Source organism: Zalophus californianus, chromosome 6, assembly GCF_009762305.2.
Source record: "Zalophus californianus isolate mZalCal1 chromosome 6, mZalCal1.pri.v2, whole genome shotgun sequence".
NCBI lineage: Eukaryota > Metazoa > Chordata > Mammalia > Carnivora > Otariidae > Zalophus > Zalophus californianus.
In genome coordinates, this window is record NC_045600.1 from 14,767,100 (window position 1) to 14,787,031 (window position 19,932).

General features: G+C 35.9%; 1 protein-coding gene across 9 annotated transcripts in view; it reads left to right on the forward strand.

The window, feature by feature from the left end:
* Window positions 1-19,932, forward strand: part of EML5 (EMAP like 5) — a 168,940-nt gene that overhangs the window by 42,946 nt on the left and 106,062 nt on the right. For 7 of the 9 annotated variants that reach the window (XM_027572413.2, XM_027572414.2, XM_027572415.2 and 4 more), the window contains exons 5-8: window positions 1,636-1,821; window positions 3,251-3,386; window positions 4,739-4,940; window positions 18,878-19,015. In XM_027572413.2, coding sequence (XP_027428214.1) covers window positions 1,636-1,821; window positions 3,251-3,386; window positions 4,739-4,940; window positions 18,878-19,015 — 662 coding nt within the window. Of the gene's footprint in view, window positions 1-1,635; window positions 1,822-3,250; window positions 3,387-4,738; window positions 4,941-18,877; window positions 19,016-19,932 lie in introns of those variants that run through there. The other 2 variants (XM_027572417.2, XM_027572416.2) reach the window with 2 other exon arrangements.

The following is a 19,932-nucleotide window of genomic DNA, read 5'->3' on the forward strand; positions in this document are numbered from 1 at the left end:
AAGGTAGAAATTTTTGTCTTTTTCATCTGTGATGAACAAGATGATGTTTGATGTAGTACTTGATATAAAATACTTAAATTATTGGCAAATTAATAAACAGATCTTACCTGTTTTATATTGTAAATGAAACTGAAAGTTCCATTTTCAGGTTTTAAACAAACTATTCTTCTGAATTAAACTATTTTTAATTAAAAAAACTATTTTTACTATGAGTTAATTTCTTTTCTTTTGGTAGAGTCAATGAAAAGTAGGGTAGATCTTTTTGCAGGCAGTACGTGTGAGGACACTACGTCCCAAAGATGATTTAGAACTTCCTTGTCCAGTACAGTAGCAACTAGCCACATGTAGCTATTTAAATTAAGTTAATTAAAATTAAAATATCATTTCTTCAGTCATCCCAGTAGTCACATTTCACATGCTTAAGGTCCACATGTATCCAGTGGTTACTCTATTAGACAGTATATGTACAGAGAGAATGTTTTCATCACCACAGAAAGTTCTATTAGATGGCATTGATCTGGACTATAAAACAATAGCTCTTTACTCTGAGCATGAAAATTATTTGGATACCTGGGTTTGACTCCCCAGAGATTCTCTCTCAGTTTATTTTGGTGGGGGCCCAGGCATACCATGTTTTATAATTTCCCTCAGGTGTGTCTAACGTGCAGCCAAAGTTGAGAATCACTCACCTAGATGAAAATAATAGACTGAAATAGGGATTTGCTGAAAGGAAGAGAACTAGCTATCCTTGTGCACAGGAATCATGGAGTTTTAGAATTAAAAATCAAAGTTTCATTGAGTAAAGCATTCATTAGTTATTTGAATGGATAAGCATCATAATTTTTAGTTTTTTGAGGCTTCAGGTTTTAAGATCTTTAGGTCTTAAAATAAGATCTGAAAGAGGTAAAATCTTTATTATTAACAAATTATGTTACTTTAAGTGGTAATTTACTTATTATAAAGTTGAGTTTATTCTCTGGGCCAAATTTCTTTATGCAGAACTATTCTGTATATCCTTGCCCTGTTCCATTTTTGTTTATTTCTTTCTGCAAACTATTAAAATTTACCTGAATCCCCATAAAAGAATAAAAACCCTGGTAATGAAGATTTATGTTTGACTTCCCGTTTTCTCCTAAAAATGAACAAATTATTCGAAATGAGTATCTCTCTTACTTTTAAACTTTACAAGTAAAGGAATTGCTCAGCTTTGAAAATATCAGTGAGAGCAACATTTTTTTCCCATCTTTACTTCATCAAAGATTGAATGTTAAGTTTGGTCCTCCTTCCTATTAGTGTATGGTGTATCTTCATTTCCATTGCTAATGCATAACCAACTCTTTTACTTGTCTGAGTTTCAAGTAGATTTTTTTCAGAGACCAAAGGAGGGAAGCATAGCCTATTTTAAAAATAATCTAGTTCATTCTTATAGATAAGGGTTGAAACCAGTGACTTACCTGCTATAATCTAGCTGTTGATGACACTAGGATGAGGATGTGAACATTTCAATGCTAATGTTTCATAAGGGGATTTCTTAGGTAATTCTTAGTCTGCTGCTCTAGTGTAGCTTCAAAGTATTAGAAATATTTTATTTTATAAACATTTTTTGGTAATTTGATTATACTGTGTACCTTTTAGTTCTGGAGTTTATGTGGAAATGCTCTGACCCCAAAACGAGGGGTCTTTGGTAAGACTGGTGACCTTCAAACAATTTTGTGCCTGGCCTGTGCAAGGGATGAATTAACATATTCTGGTGCACTTAATGGGGATATATATGTTTGGAAAGGAATCAATCTTATAAGGACAATACAAGGAGCCCATACTGTAAGTATATTTACATATTTTAAATACTTTTAGATAACTACTTCTTGTCCTAGAATGAAAGATATATAATATAGCAGACTTTCTAGTCAATTCAGTTACTATGAAGAAAAACTATGCAATTTGACACATGGATATTTATTAAATTAGCTTGATTAGTACCTTGTTCAAACCATTGCTCTGGTATGGTGTCTTTCTCAGAGTAGTGTTGATAAAAGGCTTGTTAAATTCAACCTAAAAGTATTCTAGGTTAACTACATTAGAATAAAGCTAGTACTCTTATGGCAAATTTACCAGTGGGAAGTTTGGGGACAATTCTAGAAAAAATATACCTTTAAAATTTTAATATCATTCTTTCATTAAGTGAGTGGCAAAGGAATTTAAGTTTTGTAATTCATGAGATTTTCATATAAGAAATTAAATGAGGGGGAAAAAATCTGTTGTGAAAACCTTGTAATGGTTTTGTTTTTGTTTTTTGATTAAGGATTTTTAGTAGTTGGGTCCCTTACATAGAGAAGGGAACTAGAGAGCGCAGAGCTGCCACATGATTAGCAGTAAGATCTCAAGTAGAGAAGTTATTAAATGTATCAATATGACCCACTATTAAATAGATAATATATTACATATTAAATATATTAAAGAACCACTTAGAACAAGACTTGCTTTGAGCAAAATGTCTGAAGACCAGAGATACCAGATTCTTTTCCACAAAGATTGTGGCAACTCACATTTTCCTCATTAGTATATAAAAATACCAGTTTCTTCCTCATACCCTCAGTACAGGATGTGACCACTATTAGAAATTTTGGGTTGTTTTCTGGCTGCCAAGTAGTAACTTCTTCTTTTGTTTCCTATTTGTGAAATTTCATATATTTATTGGCTACTTGAAATTCCTTTTCTATTAATTGGTTTTTCTTACCCTTTGCTCTTTTTTGTTATCTTTGTTGTTGGATTTTCTTTATTCACTTGTATATAAGGGATGTTAACCCTTAAACAGTCCTACACATTGCAGTCTTTGCTTATGATATCTTTTCTCATATGAAAAATTGTTTTCCTTTGTGGCTTGTGGGTAACCTGCCTTGCATAAAAGGTCTCTCATAGTTCAAAGTTATGTAAATGTTCTTCTGACTCTTTTCTAACTTATTTTTTACATTTAGAATTTTATGTCTATAATTCATTTTTATACGTGGTATAGGTTTAACTTTATGTTATGCCCGTATCATTGGTCATATATTGTGCTCATACACACACACACCACACACACACACACGAGAGAGAGAGAGAGAGAGATTTCTAGATTTTCATTTGTGTTTTCTGCTATTTATTCCATTTATTCCGATGTCATACCAGAGTCTTTTAAAGTGGGTTTCTACCTACACACAGTAGATTTTTCTTAAAGAGTATATATTGTTAAATTTATTTTCTCTGCTAGGCAGGAATTTTTAGTATGAATGCTTGTGAAGAAGGCTTTGCTACTGGTGGCAGAGATGGCTGTATTCGTCTTTGGGATTTAACTTTTAAACCGATTACTGTGATTGATCTCAGGGAAACAGACCAGGGATACAAAGGTAATAACAAAACAAATGTATCACTACTAGGCAAATTCTAAATGTAGCAAAGATTGTCTATTTCTTTTAGTAAATATAAATATATGTTTTGTAAATATAAATGAGACTCAAATTTGCCCCTTTGTACTGTGTGCATTTAATTGAATTCCTTTTGAAGAGGTGAATTTGCCTAAAGACAGTCTAGGTTTACTGTTATGACAAGGATTCTTTTGTATATCTAATGCTTATTAAAATGGGACTTAGAGATGTGATAAGTGCTTGCTTAGGTAACCTTGGATTTTTAAAAATATTTTACTATTAGAATGCTAAATGTAACTATTTAGCAAACTGTTGAAAATAAAGTATGTTGAGGATTGGGAAAAGTTTTGTTCAGGATGATTTAAATGCATGTAGATGTGTTTTTCCTTCACCCAAATGTCAGCAATTGGGAGATACTTTCTTTGGGGATTTAAAAAATTGATATAATAAAACAGAATCACTATTAAAAAAACTATTCACTAGTGTGGTATTATAGGGTAGGATTGGAAGTTGCAGAGGTCTGTGTTTAAGCCTTATTTCAGTCAATTACTAGGTGTGTGACCTTGGGCTACATATTAAATGTCATCCATAGGTGAGAATAACTATCTCATAGGATTAAATGAGCTAATTTAATATACGTAAAATGTTTAAAAGTGACACATAATAATCATCCAGTAAATGTTAACTGTTTTATTATTTTCATTAGTTTTGCTAAGCATTATTGTACCTTAAAGTTTGCAAAATAATTTGACACTTTTTCTTATTTGGCCCTCACCAGAACATTGTGAAGTCCATGGCACCTTTATGTTGGCCACATTATACAGATGAGGAAACAGAAACACTAGTTTTCCTGAGGTTACAAAAGGGACTATGGAATATATAGAAAAAATAGAACTCTCTCTTTCTAATGATTTTGTGAGCAGATGGAAGAAATGAAATGTAGACACATGAAAAGTCAGATTATAAGAGAAAAAATAATACGATTCTATAAAGGTAGTTTCTGAATAGTTACTTTTTGCATGGTGGAGACTATGTTGTTATAAGTCTTTGGCTGAAGAAGTGGTCAGACTATGACTGAAGTTGTCTAGTAAGGAAGAAGAATGTATGTCTTGAAGGATGCATAGAAATTAGGTATATCATATCATTTGCTATGTAGATGTATCATTCCATATAGCAAACAACATGGATAATTGAAGAAAATGTGTGGATCAAAGACTTGCAGATTCCTTTTATCTTACATCTAAGGTATAAAAGGTACAAAAATTAAATTGATTTAGCAGATTGGCGTTATATCATAATAGCATTTATCCTAAATACAATTTACTTTTGATTAGGTTTGTCTGTGAGGAGTGTTTGTTGGCGAGGTGACCACATTCTAGTTGGAACACAGGACAGTGAAATTTTTGAAATTGTGGTACATGAAAGAAATAAACCTTTCCTAATTATGCAAGGGCATTGTGAAGGTGAACTTTGGGCACTTGCCATCCATCCTACAAAACCTTTGGCTGTGACTGGAAGTGATGATCGTTCAGTCAGGTAAGCAAATTAAAATGTAATTGCATAGGCTGGAATTTATCCTTAGAGAAACATAAGAAAAACTTAATAAAAACACTTCAATTTAAATATTAACAGCTTACAATATAACAAATGAACATTAATAGGTACTTAGAATTAACAATTTATAAGATTTTTTTTCTCTTAATGACATAAGTTGGAGTTAGCTACATATCAAAATGTACACAGCTATTTCTGCCTTTTTAATAGCCATATAATATTCCACTGCATGGGGTGCCTGGGTGGCTCAGTCAGTTAAGTGTCTATCGTCAGCTCAGGTCATGATCCTGGCGTCCTGGGATCATGCCCCATGTCGGACTCCCTGCTCAGTGGGGTGTCTGCTTCTCCGTCTGCCCCCCTCCCAACTTGTACTCTCTCTCAAAAAATAAAGTCTTTTAAAAAAATATTCCATTGCATGGATATACTGTAATACATTCGACCAAATAAGTTTTTTAAATTGTAGTTGACATATAGTATTACATTAGTTTCAGATGTACAACGTAGTGATTCAACAATTATATACTTTACAAAATGCTCTCCACGATGAGTGTAGTTATCCTCTGTCACCACACAAAGTTATTACAATTTTGACTATATTCCTTGCAAACCGGTATAGTCACTGTGGAAAACAGTATGGAGGTTCCTCAAAAATTAAGAATATAAACCTCCCTATGACACAGCATTTGCCCTACTAGGTATTTATCCAAAGTATACAAAATACTGATTTGAAGGGGCACACGCACCCCAATGTTTATAGCAGTACTACCAAAAACAGCCAAATTATGGAAAAAGCCCACATGTCCCTTGATGGATGAATGGATAAAAAAGATGTGGGGTGTGTGTGTGTGTGTATACACACACACACAGACACACACACAATGGACTATTACTCAGCCATCAAAAAGAATGAAATCTTTCCATTTGCAACAATGTGGATGGAACTAGAGTGTATTATAATAAGCAAAACAAGTCAATCAGAGAAAGACAAATACCATATGATTTTACTCATCTGGAATTTAAGAAACAAAATAGATGAATGTAAGGGAAGGGAAGGAAAAATAAGATAAAAACAGAGAGGGAAGCAAACCATAAGAGACTCTTAAGTATAGAGAACAAACAGGATTGCTGGAAGGGAGGTAGGTCAGTGGATGGGTTATATGGGTGATGGGCATTAAGGAGGGCACTGTGATAAGCACTGGGTGTTATATGTAAGTGATGAATCACTGTATTCTGCTGAAACCAGTACTACACTGTATGTTAACTAACTTGAATTTTAATAAAATCTTGGAAGTAAAAAAAAACAAACAATGATTGGGTCAGCCAGGAAATCAAAGAGGAAAATAAAAAGTACATGGAGACAAATGAAAATGAAAACACAATGGTCCAAAATCTTTGGGATGCAGCAAAAGCAGTTCTAAGAGGGAAGTTTATAACAATACAGGCCTACTTCAAGAAACAAGAAAAAGCTCAAACAACCTACCACTACTCCTAAGGGAGCTAGAAAGAGAACAAACACCCAAATCCAGCAGAAGGAAGGAAATGACGATTAGAGCAGAAATAAATGATACAGAAACTAAAGAAACAATAGAACAGATCATTGAAACCATGAGCTGGTTCTTTGAAAAGATCAACAAAATTGATAAACCTTCAGCCAGACTCATCAAAAAAAAAAAAAAGAGAAAGGACTCAAAGTCAGAAATGAAAGCGGAGAAGTAACAACAGACACCACAGAAATGCAAAGGATTATAAGAGAATAGTGTGAACTATAATATAGGAAAAATGGATAAATTCCTGGAAACAAACTGGACAATATAGGAAAAATGGATAAATTCCTGGAAATGTGAAACCTACCAAAACTGAAACAGAAGAAATAGAAAATTTGAACAGACTGATCACCAGCAGTGAAATTGAATCAGTAATCCAAAAACTCCCAACAAACAAAAGTCTAGAAGCTTCACAGGTGAATTCATCAAACACTTAAGAGTTAATACTTATTCTCAAACTTTTCCAAAGAAGTAGAAGAGGAAAGAAAACTTCCAAATTCATTCAATGAGGCCAGCATTACCCTTGTACCAAAATCACAGACAGGCCAGTATCTCTGATGAACATAGATGTGATAATCCTGAATAAAATATTAGCAAATCAAATCCAATAATACATTAAAAAAATCATTCCACAGTCAGGTGGGATTTATTCCTGGGGTGCAAGGATGATTCGGTATTTGCAAATTAATGTGATAAATCACATCAGTAAGAGATAGGACAAATATATGATCTACATCTATTTTAATAGATGCAAAAACATTTGACAAAGTACAACATCCATGATGAAAAACCTCAACAAAGTAGGCTTAGAGGGAACATTCATCAACATAATAAAAACCATATGTGAAAAACCCACAGCTAACAGGCGCCTGGGTGGCTCAGTTGGTTAAGCGACTGCCTTCGGCTCAGGTCATGAACCTGGAGTCCCGGGATCGAGTCCCGCATCGGGCTCCCTGCTCAGCAGGGAGTCTGCTTCTCCCTCTGACCCTCTTCCCTCTCGTGCTCTCTATCTCTCATTCTCTCTCTCTCTCAAATAAATAAAATCTTAAAACCCACAGCTAACATCATACTCAATTGGGAAAAACAGAGCTTTTCCCCTAAGGTCAGGAACAAGACAAGGATGTTCACACTCACCACTTTTATTCAACATAGAACTGGAAGTCCTAGACAGGAATCAGACAAGAGAAAGGAACAAAAGGCATCCATATTGGTAAGGAAGAAGTAAAATTTTAACACTTTGCAGATGACATGATATTATATATGGAAAACTGTAAATACTATACTAAAAAACTGCTAGAACTGATTAATGAATACAGTAAGGAGGTTACAAAATCAACATACAGAAATCTGTTGCACCAATATTGCAACAACAGAAACAGAAATTAAGAAAACAACCCCATTTACAATTGTACCAAAAATAATAAAGTTATCTAGGAATAATCTTAAGAGGTGAGAGACCTCTACTCTGAAAACTATAAAACCTTGATAAAAGAAATTGAAGATGACACAAAGAAATGGAAAGACGTTCCATGCTCATTAATTAGCAGAACAAATATTGTTAAATGTTTATACTACCCAAACTAATCTACAGATTTAATGCAATGCCTATATAAATAACAACAGCATTTTTCACAGAATTAGCACAAATCCTAAAATTTTTATGGAACCACAAAAGACCCCAAATACCCAAAGCAATCTTGAAAAAGAGAAAACTGGAGATATCACAATTCTGGACTTCAAATTATATTGTAAAGCTATTGTAATCAAAACAGTATGGTACTGGTACAAAAATAGACACATCAGTGGAACAGAATAGGAAGCCCAGAATCCCTCGATTATATGGTCATTTTATCTTCAATCAAGGAGATAAGAATATACAATGGGAAAAAGTCTCTTCAACAAATGGTGTTGGGAAAACTGGACAGCTACATGTAAAAGAATAAAACTGACTGCTTTCTTATACCACATGCAAAAACAAACTCAAAATAGATTAAAGACCTAAATGTGAGCCCTGAAACCATAAAAATTCTAGAAGAGAGTGCAGGCAGTAATTTCTCTGACATTGGCCACAACAATATCTTGCTAGATGTGTCTTCTGAGGCAAGGGAAACGAAAGCAAAAATAAACTATTGGGACTACATCAAAATAAAAAGCTTCTACACAGCAAAGGAAACAACCAACAAAACTAAAAGACAGCCTACTGAATGGGAGAAGATATCTGCCAATGACATATTCAGTAAAGGGCTAGTATCTAATATTATATAAAGAACTCATACAGGGCACCTGGGTGGCTCAGTCATTAAGCATGTGCCTTCGGCTCAGGTCATGATCCAAGGGTCCTGGGATCGAGTCCCACGTTGGGCTCCCTGCTCTGCGGGAAGCCTGCTTCTCCCTCTCCCACTCTCCCTGCTTGTGTTCCCTCTCTGGCTGTCTCTCTCTCTGTCAAATAAAATCTTAAAAAAAAAAAAAATCATACAACTCATCGATGAAAAAGAGTAATGCAATTAAAAAATAGACAAGAGATGTGAACAGGTATTTCTCCAAAGAAGACATCCAGATGGCCAACAGACACATGAGAAGATGCTCAGCATCACTCATCATCAGGGCAATGCAAATGAAGACCACAATGAGATATCATTTCACAGCTGTCAGAATGGCTAAAATCAAAAACGAAAGAAACAAGTGTTGGCAAGGATGTGGAGAAATAGGAACCCTTGTACCCTGGGAATGCAAACTGCTGCAGCTACTGTGGAAAACAGTTTGGAAGTTCCTGAAAAAAATAAATTACCCTACTATTTAGTAGTTGCACTGCTGGGTATTTACCCAAAGAATACAAAAACACAAATTCAGAGGGATATGTGCACTCCTGTGTTTATTGTAGCATTATTTACAATAGCCAAGTTACGGAAGCAACCTAAGTGTATCTATCAATAGATGAATGGATAAAGAAGAAGTGGTATATACATACAATGGAATATTATTCAGCCATAAAAAATGAGATATTGCCATGTGCAACAACATGGATGGACCTAGAGACTATAATACTAAGCAAAATAAGCCAGTCAGAGAAAGACAGATTCTGTGTGCTTTCACTCATATATGGAATTTAAGAAAAAAAACAAAAATTAACAAAGTGAGGAAAAAAAAAAAAGACAAACCAAAAATAGACTCTTACCGATAGAGAACAAATGGTTACCAGAGAGGAGGTGGATGGGGGGATGGGTGAAATAGGTGAAGGAGATTAAGAGTACACTTACCTTGAGTGTAGGGGGATCGGGGGCTGGGGGGCTGAGTGATGGACACTGGGGAGGGTATGTGCTAGGGTGAGCGCTGTGAAGTGTGTAAGACAGATGAATCACAGGCCTGTACCCCTGAAACAAATAATACATTATGTTAATAAAAAAAAGTACACTTACCTTGGATGAGCACTGAGTAATATATGGAATTTTTGAATCACTGTTGTACACCTGAAATGAATATAACACTGTGTTAACTACACTGAAATTAAAATAAAAATGAAAAAATTAAAAAAATGGAATTATTGGTAGGTATGTACTTATTGCCATTTTGTTAATTGTTTTCTGGTTGTTTTTAGTTCTCTGTTCCCTTTTTCTCTTGCTCTCTTCTCATGTGGTTTGATAACTTTCTTTAGTGTTATGCTTAGATTCTTTTTTCATTATTTTTTGTATATCTATTACAGGTTTTGGTTTGTGGTTACCATGAGGTTTAAATGTAATATCCTAATATATGCAGCATATATTAAGTTGGTGGTCACTTAAGTTCAAACCCATTCTAAAAGCACTACAGGGGCACCTGGGTGGCTCAGTTGATTAAACGTTAGACTCTTGATCTCAGCTCAGGTCTTGATCTCAGGGTTGTTAGATAAGCCCTGAGTTGGGCTCCAGGCTGGGCATGGAGCCTACTTAAAAAAATAAATAAATAAAAGCACTTCATAGCTATTTCCCCTACCATATTTTATGTGTATGATGTTTTTACATCTTTCTATTCTGTGTATCCCTTACCTAATTTTTGTAAATGTAATTGATTTTGATTTTACTACTTTTATCTTTTAACCCTATTAGTAGCTTTATAAGTGATTGATATCTTACCTTTACTATATGTTTGCTTTTACCAGTGAAAATTTTTCCTTTTGTATTATTTGTCTAGTCATGGTCTTTTCTGCTTAAAGAAGTCCCTTAACCTTTCTTGTAAGGCTGGCTTAGTGGTAATGAACTCCTTTAACTTTTGTTTGGGAAACTGTCTCTTCATTTCTGAATGATAATCTTGCCTGGTAGATTATTCTTGACTTTAGGTTTTTTCCTTTCAGCACTTTGTATCATGCCATTCTCTTCTGGCCTGCAAAGTTTCTGCTGAAAAGTCAACTAATTTCCTTAATGGGGTTTCTCCTGTATTTAATTAGTTGCTTTTCTCTTGCTGCTTTTAAGATTCCCTCTTTAACTTTTACCATTTTAATTATTATATGTTTTGGTGTGGGCTTCTTGAGTTCAACTTGTTTGGGGCTTTCTGTGCTTCCTTGACCTGGATGTCTGTTTCTTTACTTAGGTTAAGGGAATTTTCAGCTATTATTTCTTCAAATACTCTGCCCCTTACTCTCTTTCTTCTCCTTCTGGGACCCCTATAATGTAAATGTTAGTATGCTTGATGTTGTAGGGATCCCTTAACCTGTCGTCTTTTTTTTTTTTAAACTCTTTTTTTCTTTTTGCTGTTCAGCTTGGGTGGTTTCCATGACCCAGATTACTGATCTTCCAGATTATTGATCCTTTCTTCTGCATCCTCTGATCTGCTGTTGCTTCCTTTTAGTGTATTTTTTATTGCAGTTACTGTATTCTTCAGCTCTGGTTGTTTTTTTCTTTATATTTTCTCTTTGTTGAAATTCTCAGTAAGTTCATCCAGTCTTCTCTCAAGCCTGGTGAGCATCTTTATGGCCATTAGTTTGGACTCTCTCTTGGTAGATTGCTTTCTTCCATTTTGTTTAGTTCTTTTTCTGAGGTTTTGTCTTCTTTAATTTGGAACATATTCATATTCCTTTGTCTCATTTTGTCTGACTCTCTGTGTTTATTTCTATATATTAGGTAGTTCAGCTACACTTCCTGGTTTTTCCTGGTCTACATAGTGGCCTTATGTACAGGGTGTCCTGCAGAGCCCAGTAGTGTAATCTCCCCTGGTCACCAGAACCAGGTGCCCCAGGCTTGTCCCCTGTGTGGGCTATGTGCACCCTCTTGTGATTGGGCCACAACTGATGTGGGAATGCTGGTAGGTGGGGCTGGCCCCCCTTCCCTGGTGCAAGAATCATTTTGGAGGGGCACTTGTCTGGGCTAGGCTGCCAGGTGTGGCAGGGTGGTTGTCACTTTGGGGACACATCAGCCCTGACTGAGGCTGCTTACCAGGTGTGGTGGAGTAGGAGTCATTTTGGAGAGGCACCTTGCCAGGGCAGGTAGGTTGGGTGGAGTGGGTCCATAGAGCAATCCCACTGTAGGGCAAGTAGTGCTAGCAAGATAAATATAGAGTGTCAGCTAGGCTTAAGGAGGGCAAGAAAATGGTACCTGCTAGTACTTCCATTACCAGAGAAAGCTCCTACAGATTCCTACCCCTCCAGCATGCACCCTAAAATTAATCATTCTTTTTCGGATGTAAACCAGGTCCTTTTCAAACAGCTGCTGCTTCACTGGGTCTCTGACCAAGTGATAAAGTGTGCTGGTTCCTTTAAGAGCAGAATCTTGATTCCCAGTAACCCTCTGGCTCTGCTGGAGTTAAGTCTTGCTGATTTTCAAAGCTGCTGTAGTTAAGCCCCACTTATTTTCAAAGCCACACATTACAGGGGCTCATCTTTCCAGTGTAGGTATCTAGGGCCTAGGGTACCTAATGTGGGGCTTGATCCCCTTGCTCCTCAGGGTGGACCTCTGCACATGTGATATTCCTCCTGTTTGTGGGTCCTTATGCTGGGAGTGTGGTACCTGACCATGTCTCTGGTCCTCCAGCCCTTCTCATTTTGGCTGCTACTTTATGTTGGTAGCTGTAGTTGATCTGTTCTAATAATCTTCAGGTTATTTTCACAGTGACTTGCATTATATGTAGCTCTTGCTTCCAGGTATACATGGGAGGAGGTGAACTCAGAATTCTCCTATTCTATCTTCCTAGTCCATTATTTTTTTTTATTAACATATACTGTATTATTTGTTTCAGGGCTACAGGTCTGTGATTCATCAGTCTTACTTCACAGTGCTCACCATAGCATATACCCTCCCCAGTGTCCATCACCCAGCCACCCCATCCCTCCCACCCCCCTCCACTCCAGCAACCCTCAGTTTGTTTCCTGAGATTAAGAGTCTCTTATGGTTTGTCTCCGTCTCTGGTTTCTTCTTGTTTCATTTTTCCCTCCCTTCCCCTACGATCTTGTCTTGTTTCTCAAATTCCTCATTTCATGTGAGATCATGTGATAATTGTCTTTCTCTGATTGACTTATTTCGCTTAGCATAATAACCTCTAGTACCATCCACGTCATTGCAAATGGCAAGATTTCATTTTTTGATGGCTGCATAATATTCCATTGTGTATATATGTATACACACACACACCCCACATCTTTATCCATTCATCTGTTGATGGACATCTAGGCTCTTTCCATAGTTTGGCTGTTGTGGACATTGCTGCTGTAAACATTGGGGTGCACGTGCCCCTTTGGATCACTACATTTGTATCTTTGGGGTAAATACCTAGTAGTGTTATTGCTGGGTCATGGGGTAGCTCTATTTTCAACTTTTTGAGAAACCTCCATACTGTTTTACAGAGTGGCTGCACCAGCTTGCATTCCCACCAGCAGTGTAGGAGGGTTCCCCTTTCTCCGCATCCTCGCCAACATCTGTTGTTTCCTGACTTGTTAATTTTAGCCATTCTGACTGGTGTGAGGTGGTATCTCATTGAGGTTTTGATTTGTATTTCCCTGAGGCCGAGTGATGAGCACTTTTTCATGTGTCTGTTGGCCATTTGGATGTCTTTTTTTGCAGAAATGTCTGTTCATGTCTTCTGCCCATTTCTTAATTGGATTATTTGTTCTTTGGGTGTTTCCTAGCCCATTACTGATGAGACTTTAGGTTCTTCCAGTTTTGTGCTAGTAAATACAATGCTCACAATGAATATTTTTTTACCTATGCTATTGTATACATGTGTAAATATGCATATCTGTGGTAACTTCTGAGTGTTCAAACGATATATTCATTTTAAATTTTGATAGATAATGCCTTATACAAAGGTAATAACAATTTACATACCTGTCAGCAATGCATGGCAGTGCCTATTTTCCCATACCCTTGGCAGCACTGATTATTATCCCAAAAGGTAAGAAGTGATTTCCTGTTATGTCGTGAAAACATGCATCTCTCCTGTTGAGGTGTGTTGAGCATGTTACATATGTTTAGAGAACATTGTATTTCCTTTTCTCTGACCTGTCTGGTGAAGCTCTTTGCCTATTTTCTGTTAGTTCATTGTTCTTTCTCTAATTACTTTAAAATATAATATCTGTCTACATTTTAAAGAAATTAGCCCACTATGATAGTGGTTCTCAGTGTGGTTCCTGGACCAGCAGCATCAATATTCCTTGTATGAAATGCAAATTCTCATGCCTTATCCAGGACCGAGTATCAGCGATTCATCAGTCTGTGGTTTGATAAGTCTTCCAGTTTTTAAGAACTGCTGGTCAGTTATGTGAGTTGAGATATTTTGTCCACCTTGTCATTGTTTTTTTCCCCCCATTTCATCTGTAAGTGTTTTTGTGTAAAAGATAACTTTAAATATCACCACAGTACTGTTTTCACACAGCATTCATTCCTTTGGCTTCTTAGAGTTAGGCTCCAAAGAAGGTCCATATAGAGCAGTTGTTGATGTGTCCTTTAAATCTTGTATTCTCTAGTTTCCTCCCTCCCTTCCTCCCCCTTTTTTATTCTTACAATTTTTTTGTTGAAGTAACTAAGTATTTGCCCTCCAGAGTTCCCCACATTCTGGATTTGGCTAATTGCACACTCCATGTATTTTAATACATTCTTTCTTCCTTGTATTATATAAACTGATAAGTAGATCTAGAGATTTGATGAGACACAGTTATGAATTTTCACCAAGAATATTTCCTGGTTGTTATGAGTATCTCTGATGATATCTAACATGTAATCTCTTTTTTAAATCATATTAGCAGCCATTGATGGTTATTATCTAGATCAGTGTTTCTCAACGTTTTTTAAATTGTTGCTTTCCTAATGAGAATTTTTGGATTTTTTTTTTTTTTTCCCCAAATCACATCACATAGCTCTGTGTCCACCTGGAAATTTAGTGTGGGGCTACACTTTACCCATGTGCTTTGCTAGGAACTATCTTATAGTTCATCTTAGGAGAACTATTACCAGTTGCATAGCTATTGAAAAAAAGGTAACTGATCTTTTTCAAGAGTAATTGATCAGACTTCTGTTTCTGCTTTTGGTGGCAAGTAATTTGGAAGGAACTCACATTGAAAACAACTAAAAATGCTGGTTAGAATGTAAAACCTTCAAAGAACAGTCAAGATATTAAGGATCTACTAGCCAAATTGTGAAAGAAAATGGGACTTTAGGAGCACCCGTGGGCCAGTGCCCCTTTGCCCTGGGAGCATTTTTCTTCCTTTGACTAAACTTGGACTTTGTGGCTTTCTCCTAGGGCAAGGGGGTGGATGTCAAGACCCAGGGCCCATCCAAGGAGAGTAGGTCAGCAACTCTACTAGAACATTGGGCAATAATCCCCTGCCAATTTGTGTGAGAATAAAAATTTCAAGTTTTCGTAGCACAGGAAGATTAGTATAAAACTGCCTAATTATGTTATTTAAACAGCCTTAGTTCTGGAGCACCTGGGTCGGCCTTGGGCTCAGGTCATGATCCCAGGATCCTGGGATCAAGCCCTGCCTCGGGCTGCTTCTCCCTCTCCCTCTGCATGCCGCTTCCCCTGCTTGTGCTCTCTCTCTGTCAGGTGGATAAATAAAATCTTAAAAAAAAAAAAAAATGAACAGCATTAGTTCTTGTCCAGATAACTTTACCACAGTATAAGTTTTACATGTAAGTGCTGCTTTTGCCTTATAGTTTTAGATTGAATTCATTAAGACACAATATCAAATCTGCATGAAAACTTATTTCCAAAGCTACTCAGTTGTTAAGGGCAGTTCTGGTTCAGAAAAATTTCATTCTTGACTTTGAGATCAACAAAGTGCAATAAAACTTTACTCCTATGATCTTAGGGTCCTGGGATCGAGCCCCACGTCGGACTCCCTGCTCTGCAGGAGGACTGCTTCTCCCTCTCCCACTCCCCTTGCTTGTGTTCCCTCTCTCGCTGTGTCTCTCTCTGTCAAATAGATAGATGGAATCTTTAAAAAAAAAAAAAAAAAAAAAACTTTACCACTGTTAAGCCATTAACTGCCTTGTGGTACAGCAAGTCAGGTTTTTGAACTTCTATTCCTGATAAAACTTCAGAACTAACAATGGTTATATCCCCAAAACCAAATGAAGTTCATCGTTAACATTATTGATTCCTAAACACATTCAATTTTTTTTGGCAAAATACTTGCTAAAGAATAATGTAATGAATAATCATAGGCTTTTTAAACACCTTACATTTTTACAGGTTTTGTAAATTTGCCTAGGCCATTTTTTTTCTATCCATGTTATCAGCACCATCTAATTCTACCCTACATTGTATTGGTTTAGTTCTTTCTCACTTATGTCTTTGAAAACATTCTAGCTTGTAGTTGTTCCACACTGACTAGTCATAGAAGCTAAATCTTCATCACTTCAAACTTGGCATTGACTACTTGGATAAACAACTGAGTAATGTTGGTAACATCTGTTGACTCATCACAATCCAAGGAAACCACGTCTTGTTTTTTAATTAACTGTTGGTGGTTTTCCCAACACCCTCAAGTTTTTGAGAAACTGTTCTCATTGTAAAGGCTAATAATCTTAAATTTATTTTCTCTGGACACATTTCTTTAACCACTGCAATTTAAAATGATGTAATTAATCCATTACCAATAAATAGCTTTCCTTGTTTGGCTAACAAGCCACTTAGAAACTTACTTTTGTTGACATCTCATTTTAATTTTTAAATTCTAATTTTTCTGACCGTTGCTTTCCTGTGAGTCAAAGATATTGCAAGGAGTGCTTAGTCTAGTAATGTTCATCTGTCTCTGTATTTTTTAGAGCAAATATAGTGTCATTGCATAATAAATACAGTGCTTTACTGTTTACTTCAATAACTGATTTACACTCCACTATGCCTTAAAAATGCAAAATTTCAAATTTACTTTTCTCTTTTTCTTCTCATTTTGACACAATGGGTGTATGTGGTTAACACACCTAGCACTTGAAATTCTATCAACTGTGCCCCTGCAATTTGTAGTGCGTGGAAGAAGCAGTGCAAAGTGATGTGAGTGTTGCATACTGTCTGTCATCCCTTTTGCAACAACTCCACTCTGCCTCTGTAGTATGAAAACAGTCATAGATAATATGTAAACAAAAAGTGTGGCAGTGTTTCCATGAAATGTGATTTACAGACACTGAAACTTGAATTTCCTATAATTCTCCCATGTCTCAAAATGTTATTAATTTTTTTCAACCATTTAAAAATGTAAAAATCGGGGCGACTGGGTGGCTCAGTCTTTAAGTGTCTGCCTTCAGCTCGGGTCATGGTCCCAGCGTCTTGGGATCGAGCCACAGATCGGGCTCCCTGCTCGGCGGGAAGCCTGCTTCTCCCTCTCCCACTCCCATTGCTTGTGTTCCCTCTCTCGCTGTGTCTCTCTCTGTCAAATAAATAAATAAAATCTTTTTAAAAAAAGGGTAGTTTCCTTTAAAAAAATAAAAATGTAAAAACCATTCTTAGCTTTCCAAACTGCAAAAACAGGCAGTAGTTCCAGTTTGGCCCACAGGCTATGGTTTGCTGACACCTGTGGTGGAGCATAAAGTCTTTGGTAAATATATTTATTGTTGAAATATTGAAAGTTTTCCTTTGGAATCAGGAAGAAGACTGTGATGTCCACTTTCCCCATTGTATTTGTCATCATCATATTCAGCTATAGAAGTCTTTGTCAGTACAGTAAGGCTAAATATATATGTATAATACATTTATATATATTTGGATTGGAAAGGAAGAAACAACTCATTTGCTGATATTATAATTATATATGTAGAAAATCAAAAGGAAAATACAGAGAAATTATTGGAATTAAAAAGATAATTTAACAGATTTCCTAGCTATAAACACAATATACAAAATCATTTTTCCCATAAAACATCAACAAATAGAATTTTTTGAAAAAGATACTGCTATAAAAACATTTAAAAATCTAGTTTTGCCAATCTTTTCCTGACCTCTTGGGGTAGATATCTGTTCATTAAGTTGTAGCATTTGTTTTTATGTTATCTGTATTTAAAGTTCCTCCTAAGTACTATTTCAGGTGAATCCCACAAGTTTTGATATGAAATTTTTTATAACTTCAAAATATTAACTAATTTTCATTAATATTTTTTCTTTGTCCTTTGGATTATTTAGAAGTATAATTCTTAATTTTCAAACAATTGGCATTTTCTACTTTCTGTTATAGATTTCTAACATTGAGTGTGGAACAGACTCTGAATTTGCATAGTCTTAAGTATTACTCTTAAAAGACTATATATATATATATATATAGATAGATAGATAGATAGATATAGGCTATCTATCTATATATAGACTACCTATGTATATATATATATAGTATATACCACTATATACATACACACACACACACACACACACACACACACACACACACACACATAAATGATTGGAAAAAATTGATGTCAAACTTTGCTGTAGATCCATGTGTGTTCACAAGCATATGTATTTATGAAATCCTTCTTCTCTATTGATATCATTACATTGTTTTAAAAATAAAAGATTCTAGGGGCACCTGGGTGGCTCAGTCAGTTAGGTGTCTGACTGAGTTTTGGCTCAGGTCATGATCTCATGGGTTGTGAGATCAAGCCCCATCTCGGGCTCCCCACTCAGCTGGGAGTCGGCTTGGAGATTCTCTCCCTCTGTTCCTCTCCCCACTCACACTCTCTCTTTCTCTCGCTCAAATAAATCTTAAAAAAAAAAAATAAAAGATTCTATAAACTCCTGTCTTTTAAATATGAACAGTATTCCTTTTTTCATAGATTAGAACTCCTTGCCACAAAGCATATAGTTAAAAATCTAGGTTTATGTTACTTTCTTAGATTATTATTTTAACCAAAGTCTTTTCATAGAGTTCATCATTTTTAAGCATACATTAGTTAATTACTCTTTTATTTTAATTAAATGTTACAGGATATGGAGCCTAGTAGATCATGCACTAATAGCAAGGTGTAATATGGAAGAACCAATTCGTTGTGCAGCTGTAAATGTAGATGGAATCCATCTTGCCCTTGGAATGAAGGATGGCTCATTCACTGTACTTAGAGTAAGGTATGGTATTGGGGTAGAAATAGAAAGAGATAGTAAATTTCTGTTAAGTGATAATATGCAATACTCATTGTTTTTACCCATTTCATTTTCACCCACCTTTCATATTAACATATATACACACACATATTTCAGGTATTAGTTTTATTAAATATGTAAAAATGGCTTTGTTGGAAAATTGTTAACTCAAAAACCTTGTTTTGGGGCTTAAGAATGCTTAGTGGATTAATGGCTAAAATTTTGAGCTATAAATTTGGGTTTTGACTTCATTCCTTGGTAGTATTGATTTTTAGTAATGATCCTCTGCCATTGGTGGAGGGGGGTGGTGGTGACTTTGAGGAAGTTAAAAATGGGTGAAAGGTTTTTTGTTTTTTGCAGCTTTATTCTTTGAAAAAAATGCCTGTATCTTGTTTGTTTGCATAATTAGAAAAGTTAAACAAATTTGTTAAAGCAGTTTGCATCTTATGTTGAATTATAGGTCCGGTGCATTCAATTGAATTCTATATAGCTATTAAAAACTTTGCTGTCGGGGTGCCTGAGTGGCTCAGTGGTTAAGTGCCTGACTCTTGATTTCAGCTCAGGTCATGATCTCAGGGTCGTGAGATCAGACTTCTGTTGGGCGTAGGGTCTGCTTAAGATTCTCTCTCTCCCTTGACGACCCCCACCCCAACTATTACACCCTCTCTCTTAAAGACAAAAACAAACTTTGCTGTAGATCCATGTGTGTTCACAAGCAAATGTATTTATGAAATCCTTCTTCTCTAGCTTAGTGAATGGTAGGACCCTTTCAGTTGCCCAATCCAGAAACCATTAATTCCCTTGTCTAGTTAATCACGGAGTTCTGGAGAATCTACTTCCCAAGTAGCTTTTAAATTAATTTGCTTCCTCCCATTCTCACCATTGTACTCTTGTATAGGCTT